An 11,064-nucleotide genomic window follows, 5' to 3' on the forward strand; every position below is an offset into this window, starting at 1 on the left:
AGTTTTAATTCACACAAAGCCAATAGACAAAAACAAGTATACTTGAACAGTTGAACATGCTAAGGGGATGTTTGGCAACATTTGAATGATTAAGTGCTGAACCAGTAAGAGGTTTGAACCATTAAGTGCTGAACCAGTAAGAGATCTGAACCATTAAGAGCCTGTATAATGTTTAACCGTTCAGAGGCAAATGTCTGACCAATTCAGATTAGAGGTCTTAACCATTCAGACTTTATATAAATCTTGATCACCATTCAGAGGTAAATGTCTAAACCATTCAGACATCTGCTCGTGAAACAAACAGTCTAAACTATTAAGTATTGAACCACTAAAACATCTGAACTATTAAGAGTCTCATTAATAAGTAAACAAACAGTCCCAAACTCTTTTTTTTTAGTAAGTAGAATATCCCAAAATGCTACTTCCCACTTCATGAAAACTTACAGAACCTTTAATAATTCAACTCTTACGAAAGCTTCACCTCATCACGTGAGATCCATGAAAAGGCCACACCCATCAACCCTTATCTATACCATCCAAACGAAATCCCCTAAATATCCACACTGCCTCCAATGACATCACGCCACCTGTCCCCCTCTTCAATCCACACCAAAAAGCACACTATATTCACTACAAAACCCTCAACAATCCTCCAAACACCACTTTAACCTTAACCTTACTTGTTCCACTATGATCACAAACCTTAAAAAACCATCTCGTAAAACCCGAACTAAACTCCGTAAACCCAAATTCTTAAGCCTCCGTCTTCAACTCAACAAAGTTAACAAACCTCCGATGCCTACAACAACCACCGACCAAAACAAACAACAACTTATCAACCTTTTTCCCCTACACCCGGAGAATCTTGTCGAACAATATAAACTAGATGAAGAACAACATAACAACATGGCTTGCATATTCTCCTCATGTGATGACGTGGACAAAGCTGCCACAACTCTTACCGGAATATTATGCTCCGACGACGATGACGGAGCAAAAAACACAAACAACCCCTCGCCGTCGTCGGTGAACTATGCCGATGATGACGTGGATCTTGTACGGACGGCCATGAGAAGGAATAATAAGGAAAGAAATAATAATAATATTGAGGGTGATGAGAAATGGGTTTGTTATTCGGAGATTAGAGGGATGTCGTCATCATCGGGGTCGACGACGTCGTGTTATCATCATCGGAGTAAGTTGGCGTTGAAGCTTGACTATGAGAAGATTATGAAGACGTGGGTCAACAAGGGTCCGCTTTATGTTCATGGAGATTCGGGTATGGGTATGGGTATGGATGCTCCGCAACCGCAGACTGTGCCCGATATTCATGATGATGACTTGTTTTTCCCATCTAATGTGAGATCACTTCTTCCTTTGCATAATCTATATGTCATAAAACATGATAAAAAGTCTTTTTTATTACTTTATTATAATTTTTTACATAGTTGCAAAAATGTACGTACTTTTCATAAGTTAGCATGAATGGTACTAAAAAGTAATAAAAGTTTTTATTATATTGATGAATTTTGGTAATTATAGCCTAGGTTATCATTGAAGCCCTAAATCGCAAACAGTGGCGAAGTATAGAAGGGGCGGGGAGGGGCGCCTGACCCGCCGAAGTTTTCGCTCAGTAATGTTATATATGTAGTTTTCGTATAGAAATTTTTGGGTATATACGTTTTCGATGTCCCGGTTCTATAGAAATTTTTTGGTATATACGTTTTCGACCCCCGGTTATTCGGGTCAAGCTTCGCCGCAAGGAATGTGTAATGTGTTTGTATGTAGTAGTGTATAGAAACACATTAGGGTAATATGTCATGTAACCCATTTATGTATCATAGTTAACGTGCATTTATATTAAGCCAAATATGCTTTAAAACATAATGTGAGATCGTTGTTATATAGTTGTCACGAGGGTAATGGCCATTACGCTTTAATGGATGGGCCTACTATCTGCTGCCATTGGGCTGTCGGTGGTTTCTGTATAACTTTTTTTCACTTTTTAGTGTAAGATTATTGACCAGGGTTTAAATTTTTTTTTTTAGAAACTAGATTGTTAATACTGGTTTAATAAAGAAAAACTATTAAAATAGTTAATATTAAGGATTTAAGAATTATAAAACATGTTAAAATAATATATGATTTAGAAGTTAACTTTTTAAAATTAAGAAATAGAATAGGATAAAGTGAAACACATTTTTCTGCGAAAAATAATTTTGCGCTAGTAGAATTGTGATACGAAAGGAGTTAGTTATGATTTAATTTCATACATGTGTAGTAATTTTGGTTTATAAGTCATCCCATTGTTTAGATATAAGTTTGTCAAACATAATGTAAATTTGTAATGTGAATGTGTGTTGATAGTAGATTTGTAATGTACATGTGTTGGAGCACAATGTACAAGTGAATGGTGAAATCTAGTCCTCTTGTCCTGGCTCTAGATGATTGAGCCCTCAAAAGGGGCCAATTTCAACAGTATGGGACTGTTGCTGTTGATGACATATTGACATCAACCTCTGACACTCTACTATTTACGCTTTATAAACTCCAAAACCAACCAAGTTAGATCAACACCCACAACTTTTCACTCTTTGACAATATTGCACCCCACAAGTTTAGAAAGTTATTTGGTACTCAAAAACTTCTAATATGATGTTTCTCATTTGTTATCAATTGTGTAGGGCTCAAGACATGATCAGCAAGACAATGGCGCAACGTGGACGGTCCCTGAAATGGCACATACCGAAAACAATGGCATAAGCAAAGGAGATGATGCATTGCAAGTAGGCGAGTTGAGTACAATGATTCATAATAGAGAAGCAAGTGTACAAAGATACAAGGAGAAAAGACGTAACCGTCTATTTTCTAAAACCATTCGCTATGAAGTAAGAAAGCTCAATGCCGAAAAGCGTCCTCGTATAAAGGTAATATACGCCACTTTTCACCATTTATTTTCTGATTTTGTTAATATGTTATGTTTTTTTATATTCTTTTAATAATATTTGATATATCTTGTGTTACTGTTGCAGGGAAGGTTTGTAAAAAGAAACTGAGTGACTTGAACATATGATATTTTTCACGAATAATTTAAATACAAAACCCCATTTAAGGAGGGTATGTATTTTAGACAATGTACATGTGTATCTTGAGTCGCAATATTAAGATTATAAAGGTAACATCATTAAATCTCTCTATTAATAAACATGACAATGCATGTTTCTATTGTATGATTTTGATTGATGAACAATACTATGTACTTTGTTTAAAACAATAATTACAAACCATAAGTTATAGGTTTAAATATATGAAGAAATAGTGAATGTGTTCTATGTCAAATTCCCTTTCGGAAGTACAAAATATGTGTGGTTTATGTTGACACTAGATTGCAAGCTATGTAATTTGTCTTTAAATTTGACGAGAATCATATTTAATGTTCGCAAATCCTAACACGTTACGTCCTTTAGTCCTAACTCAGTAAAGTTTAGGTGTGATGTTAGGTAACACACGGGTATAGTCTTTTTGCCCATTTATTAAAAAAAGATTAATAAATAAAACAAAATATCATATTATATTTAAAAACAAAATATCAGATTTATATACACAAATATACCTCTTTCTCTCTCTCTTATTCTTATATCATCTCCCACCATCACTCCCACCTCCAACACCACCCTTAGCCACCACCTCAACCACTGTCCACTGCCACCATTAGCCATCTACTCCCATCTCAACCATCATTATCACCTGCCACCCATAACCTGGCCCTTGTACTGCCACCACCGCTCCCATCGTCCACCATTACCCTTAGCCACCACGACTCCCACCTCGACCATGGGTACCACTGACCACCCACAACCATGAGTAGCTCCGACCAAAGTCGGAGAAGAAGACCAGATAATTGAGAGAGAGAGAGAGAGAGAGAGAGAGAGAGATAATTGAGAGATAAAGTGTTTAGAGAAAGAGGGTTTTTTGGATATTTATATTTTTTATTAATTTAAAATAAGATTGAAATGACCAACTTGTCCTCATGGCTTTTGTACATGACCTAGCTTTAACACTTAAACTTAACCGAGTTAGTGCTAAAGGACGTAATGTGTTAGGATTTGCAAACATTAAGTATGATTTCCGTCAACTTTAAAGACAAAAGACATAATTTACAATCTGATGTCAACATAAAGAACTATTTTTGTAATTTACTCATTTATTTATCTTATTTTAGTATGAGTATTTTTTAATAACCGCATCTGAACTCATTAAAAATATAAATTCCGTAATGTTTTTACATTTGAAGACATTCATGAATCATGATGATTTATGGAAATAGAGTGGATACATTATTTTTTCTTAACGACAAAATTTCTGTATAAAATATAGAAACCGGGCCAAAAAAGTGAAATCCGAAATTACAAAATTACATCTCGAAAGTTAAAATCTTTCCACCTATCCCAAGCGAGATTACATGAATTGGATGTACTAGACACAAAAGGATATGATTCTTTTTTTATGACTTTCGTCGTTCGAATAAAGTGAACATTCCGATCCTTGATGGTCTCCTCGTTTCTTCAATGACTTCCGCCATTCGAATATGTTGGATACATGACTTTACATTTGAAGACATTCTTGATTATTTATGAATACACTCACATGTCTTTATATATGTATTTTATTAACATAGAAATTAGACCATCCGTAGTGGGGCGTGATTTTTAAAAAAAATTGCAAAATAACGCCCCAAAACGCCGCCACCACCATTACATAGGGCGTTATTTTTAAAGTTTTTTGAAAAAAATTGTTCCCGGCGTTATTTTTTTTTTAATCCTTTTTAAGATTGGAAGGGGCATTATTAGGTATTATTCCCACTACACCATTTTATGCTATAATGCACCATACTGACTGGGATGACACGTGTCGCAAAACGCCCCATAATAAAGGCATTATATTGATTTACCACTACACATGATCTTAATATTCTTAAAACGATTATTATTGTATATCACATGAATCTTGACCGAAAAGAGATTTCACGTGGTTGATCGAGGAGTTGAAAAGCGAACACATTTTGTGGTATGCAAGACATTGAGATTTCAACTAATTCAGCCTAATTCCTCCATCTATAATAATATAATTTTCAACATATACATTTTCAAGATGACGTCATTGGGTAACACTTTTCGTAAATAATTGGCCACTTTTAACGGCAACTTTGGACTTTTGCTTTTTTTTTTTTTTCATATATAATAGTTATTTATATGTGATGCCAAATTATAATTTTATCCCAGGTGTAAAATTACGATTTCGTCCTCGATTCAAAATAAAATTTTGCTTTTGCCCCTTGCTTAAATTTATGATTTTGCCCTCAGTTAAAAAAAACAATTTCGCCCCTAGTTCAAAATAAAAATATAGTTTTGCCCTCAGCTAGAGTACTGTCAAATTACGATTTGGTTCCCAGTTTAAAATTACGATTTTGCCACCAGCTAAAAATTACGAATTTGCCCGCAGCTAAAATATTACGATTTCTCCCCCATTTCAAAATAAAAAAATTGGTTTTGCCCTCAGTTCAAAATATTATTTTACCTCCATTTTAAAATTACGATTTTACCTCCGCTAAAATTTGCAGTCTTGCCATCGTTTTTTTTCCTTTGGCAAAACCATGGTAGTGTTTTATTTTACTTTGTTGACTTAATTTTGTTTTTATTCATGCCAAACAGTTGCCCAGCACTCGCTAATTGGTCCTGACAAATTATTGTTTTGCCCCAAACTCTAAGTTAGATGCTTGTCATCATTTTAGTTAATTTTTTTTATCATAACTATGGTACTGTTTTTCTTTAATTGGTTAACTTGATGTGTCTTTTTTGATATTGTGTTATAGGTAGCATGTATAACTAACTGACATAAAGGCGTACATATTATTAACCTAAGAAATACTCGGTTTAGCGCCCCGCAACGCGGGCGGCGCATAACTCTAGCTGCCTAACACTGGCTCATTAGTCCTGAAAAATGACAGTTTTGCACTGAGCTCAAAATTACGGTCCTATCATCGTTTTTTTTCATAGAAAAATTATAGTAGTCCTTTTTTAATTAATTGAAAATTATTCGGCTATTGCCCCGCAACGGAGATAGGGCATCTACTAGTTATATTACATATGATATTTTAGATACCAATGTGATTCATCTTTTGATAACAAGTAATGCACTTACTCAATTTTATTATTTGGGAGAGTACACTTTCCTTATATATTTAAGGAGAAACTAGTTATTTTTCGCCCGCGCGTTGCGGCGGGACCCAATGACTACAAAAGGCGTGTCAGCAACGGCAAACAGATACCGAATATCAAAACATAAATAAAATGATGTGTAAGGATAGTCACCTCGTCATAAAAAAGTGATTTTAAATAACCTAATATATAATAATAGGACCCACACGTCCTACACGTTGGAAATTTGGTTGTTTTCAGTTCAGTTATTACGGTGATAACACGTTAAAATATGGATGAGCTCGGTACCGGTAACGGCAGCGAAAGTACCGATCCGGAAAATCATCGAAATTAAGTACCGGCACCGAAAATGCTCGGTACAATACGGTATGGTATTTGAAGGTAAAAATCAATAAATACAGGTATGGTGCTAGACCGGTATCGAACCGAAAGTAACGATTCTGAAAACGCCAAAAGGTGGGTACCAAATTGGTACCGAAAATGATTTGGTATAGTAAATTTGGTACCGGTACGATACCGGTTCGTTTACAGGATTTGATACGATTTGCTCATCAATATTCTAGATATCCAAGTTAATTTTACATGCTACAATTCGTTCATTACAGAAAAAGACAAAAAAGAAAGCAAAATAAGTTGTTGTGTATATAAAACCTCATTCAAACGAAATACAGTTTACTTACTGTGTGTATGAAAAGTAATCTAAACGGTGCAATTACTTGTATTTCTGCGTTGCTACAGGATTTGATGAGCTCGGTACCAACCGGTACCGAAAATACCGTTACCGAAATCCCCAAAAGTGGGTACCGGTACCGAATATACCTAGTATGGTACGGTTCGATACCGGTCGGTACTGGTACGACACCGGTATTTAAGGGTAAAAACCGATGAATACCTGTACAGAATCGGTACCGAAAATACACCGGTTTGATAAATTTGAGGCCGGTACCTATACCCCATACCATTTGCTCATCTCTTAATAATGTTACTGTTCATTTAATATTTATATATGCTATTCATTTATATATGTTACTAATTCTAATTTAATAATAATAAATGACTGTTCATTAACTTTTCTTTTTATCATATATAAATGTTAAGATGGAAATGGAATAAGGCAACTTATGACGTCATCTGGTATTGGTATCGGGTACCGATTGGTAACGTCGTCGTGTGACAGTTTGGCTAGAGGGTTTTGGGTATGTGAATTGGGTGATGTTTACCGATATGTGTGTGTGTGTTTGTTGCACGGGAGAGGTGTGTGTTTGTTGCAGGGTACCTGATGATTGAGCACCCCTGGTTCCGGCCGGTTGTCGTTGGATAGGTGACATGGTGGCGTGTGGTGGTCTTTTCCACGGTGAACCCCCTAGTGCCCTAAGAAACCAAACCATGTTTGTTTTCTTTTTTTATGTGACGCTTCTGGAAAATTATTTACTCTGGAGATTTATATAAACTAGTATGAACATCCCCACCTGTTATGACGGAGGCATAAAATCATGCAGATAGCATCAACAACATCGGAAAAACTCGTAAAACAAAAGAAATAAATAAACGAAAAAAATAAAACTGAACGACAAGTAGACCAAAAAAGGTTGAAACCACGGCATGTTGCAGCGTGTTAATGGGCAATGACTAGACCAAATCTTAAAACGAAATGTGTCATTAAACAGGAAAAAAACGACGCAAAAATATTGAGCCACCCATGCACGTGTTAGTTCGCAAAATTTAGATCGAAATGAAAAAGAAAAAATTATAAAAGATTAAAAGTATACGTGATTAAAATTAAAAGTAAAAAAGTATTGAAGTTAAATTCTAAAAGATGAAAATATAATCATAAGAGAAACATGTCATTCATTTGAACCATTATTTTTGTGTTTTTCTTTCTGTTTCCCTATTTAATTGTGGATCCTTATTTTTTAGTTATAAGGATGCTATTATATTATTAGCCAATATGAAATCAATTATTAATTTTTAAAATAAACTCATATTTTTTTTATATTACACAAGTTTAAAATTATGTTGGTTAAAATATTTAAAAAATGAAGAATATATTTATTTTTATGAGTGATTTCTAAAAACAATCAAATATTTATTATGATTGGATAGTAAAAATGATAAAAATACAATATGTTAAACAATAAAAAAATAGGTGGTATTAAAAAATCAAAATTAATACCTAGTTGAAAAAAATGATATTTTAAATATTAACTTAACAAAATTTATAGTTGTCACGTCAATGTTTATTTTTTAAAACATATCTTGATGACTATATATATTAATAAATTAAATTTTATTTATTTGTATTAATATAATACACGAGTTTATTAACCGTGCAATGCATATGTTTTTTTAAATATAAACATTTTATTAGTAATTATATAATATTACATAATCAACCCGTGAAATACACGGGATTGTAACATACTCTATATAATACAGTATTTAATTAATTATAGGCTTTTCAAAAGAAAATATAGGGAAAATCTTATATTTCCATAAAAGAAATAGTAAATTGTTAAAATCGTCCATAAGGTTTAGGCATATTTGTCAGTTTCATCCAAAACAATTTTTTTGTTCCATATTTTTCTTTACTTTTGAGATTTTTTACCATTTTCATCCAGATGTCGAATTTAGGTTATTTTTTCTGTCATATATTTGGATAAAAATGACAAAAAATCACAAACCTTAGGGACGATTTTAGCAAAAAAAAGTTAGACGTTTGGATGAAAATGACAAAAAAATTCTAAAAGTGAAGTGCAAGATGGTACAAAAATATTATTTTGGATGAAACTGACAAACATAACCAAACCTTATGCACGATTTTGGCAATTTATAATAAAACCAATAGATATTACTTTTGTTATTCAGACTGCCCTTACCTAACTATAAAATAATGTCAGCAATAATTGACATTTTGTCGTTCAGCAATAATATATGTATTTTTAGTAAATTGATAAAATGATGGGTTAAATATCTCAAATGTTGCTTATTTAGACTTTACGAGGTGTGCAACTTATTTGCTAAGAGTGTGTTTCTTTAGCACTTCATTTTCAATTTAAGAATTCGTTAAGTGAAAAAATTAAAAGAAACGTTAACGTATAAAATAGTAAATATAACTTTATGGTGGGAAGATACGTTGATATGTTACATTATTGCGTGAAAACTACATGCACATTGCATATAATGGTTAAAATGTTGTGCTAGCTAGCCGGATCTACTTATCAATTTGACTTGGTTGTTGGTGTTCATAATCGAGTGCTATATAGACAAATAAAGAAAATGTTAGGGATCGTGAGTTAAATTCTACTGGAGTTGAGTTTACGGAGCTGCTTCAGACGCCATTCGGCTACTTGCGTCAGCAAGACTCGGATCTAAGATGACATTCTTAATTTGACTTAATTGTTGATGTCCATAATCGAGTGCTACGTACATAGACAATATGTAAGGGATCATCAATCATGAGCCGAATTTTTCAAAGCTGAGTTTACGGAGCTAGCTCAGCTTGTGTCGAAGATTATGATGGTGAATGAGCCTAATTCCAGCAAGACCCAGATCTAAAAAATATATGAAAACATGAATATACGAGTGTAATACTGTTGATTATTATTATTATGGTATTGGGCTACAAGGGCCTTCATCCCTTACCGATAATTATAGCAAAGAGGTCATGTTTTTTGTTTCCATGTACCTTACTAAGCAAGTGAGTGGTTGAGTTACTCTTTAGTAGAATTACCAAGAAAGTAAGACATGTTGTGTGTCCCCTTGCTATCATCTTAACAAACCATTCACGGTCAGTCATATTTTGACATGGGCGGGCTCATAGGGTTAATCTTGCAGATTTGAGGGTTACGCATAATCATCAAAGGCTGCTGGAAATCATTTTTGTAGAACTTAACAAACCCATCGGGCTGCTCTTCATAACGTTGATTTAAGCAATCCCCAATCCTGATTAGCTCAGTTAGAATGTCACAAAAAAATATTTTGTGTATATGTCAGCAGCTTGGCAAATCCAACACTTTATAATTACTTTTCAACTGGGGGCGTTTGTATCGATATTCATGATCATTTTCCGGTGCGTGTGACACTATGCTTCTATTGTAGTTTCGTAATGAGTCATGAACTCAACAAGAGTAGATTTTGAATATATTGCACACTTGACCAAAAAATGGTTCTCACTCTCCGACCTCGATGTCGTACGCATAAGGCCCGACAGTTCCTCCATTCTATAGTATGCATTGATCCAAGATTCCCAAAGTACAAAAATATCAGAAAGCCAGTTATTATCATCTAAATTGAATTCTCCAATAACCTCTTCCCATCCTGATTCAAACTCTTCGGGTGTAAGAATATCCATCCACACAACACCACAAATACGTTCTTTGAAATTGGTAGAATTGCATAGCCTAACACCAAACTATATATAACACGAAAACGCCATGCAAATAGATACATTAGAAACAACAAACTAACATGAAAAACAGTTATGAATGGCAAAACGCCAAACACATTAAAATAAGAAAATCAACCTTTAGAGAAAGTTTATGCATCACGTGCCACATGAATAACCGATGCCTCGTTTCAACAAATACAACAGAAATAGCCTTCTTCATTGCTGGATCTTGGTCAATGACAACAACTTTTGGTTGAGAACCAATAGCTTTTAGAAAAACTCTCAATAACCATATATACGTATCAGCAGTTTCTGACGCCAATAATGCAGCACCAAATGTAACATTCCAGTGGTGATTGTCTATACCAGTGAACGGTACAAACACCATAGAGTATCTGCATATGAAAACGCAATTGAAAAAATGAAACGAGAACAAAACACCAATGCATCTAAACAGTG

General features: G+C 34.1%; 1 protein-coding gene across 1 annotated transcript; it reads left to right on the forward strand.

Annotated features, from left to right (window-relative positions):
- The first annotated feature begins 643 nt into the window (after nt 1-643).
- Nucleotides 644-3,189, forward strand: LOC110921284 (zinc finger protein CONSTANS-LIKE 16). The gene is made up of 3 exons (XM_022165576.2): nt 644-1,359; nt 2,685-2,927; nt 3,033-3,189. The coding sequence occupies exons 1-3, from the start codon at nt 691-693 to the stop codon at nt 3,054-3,056; spliced, it is 936 nt and encodes a 311-aa protein (XP_022021268.1). The 5' UTR covers nt 644-690; the 3' UTR covers nt 3,057-3,189.
- The last annotated feature ends 7,875 nt before the right edge of the window (nt 3,190-11,064 follow it).

The sequence above is a fragment of the Helianthus annuus genome, chromosome 17, assembly GCF_002127325.2.
Source record: "Helianthus annuus cultivar XRQ/B chromosome 17, HanXRQr2.0-SUNRISE, whole genome shotgun sequence".
Classification (NCBI taxonomy): Eukaryota; Viridiplantae; Streptophyta; class Magnoliopsida; order Asterales; family Asteraceae; genus Helianthus; species Helianthus annuus.

Excerpts from the sequence above, each read along its gene's own strand:
- LOC110921284 (XM_022165576.2), top strand. The coding sequence starts at position 691 with ATGATCACAAACCTTAAAAAACCATCTCGTAAAACCCGAACTAAACTC. Across the intron at positions 1,360-2,684 it reads ACTTGTTTTTCCCATCTAAT|GGCTCAAGACATGATCAGCA; the intron begins GTGAGATCACTT and ends TCAATTGTGTAG. Across the intron at positions 2,928-3,032 it reads AAAAGCGTCCTCGTATAAAG|GGAAGGTTTGTAAAAAGAAA; the intron begins GTAATATACGCC and ends TTACTGTTGCAG.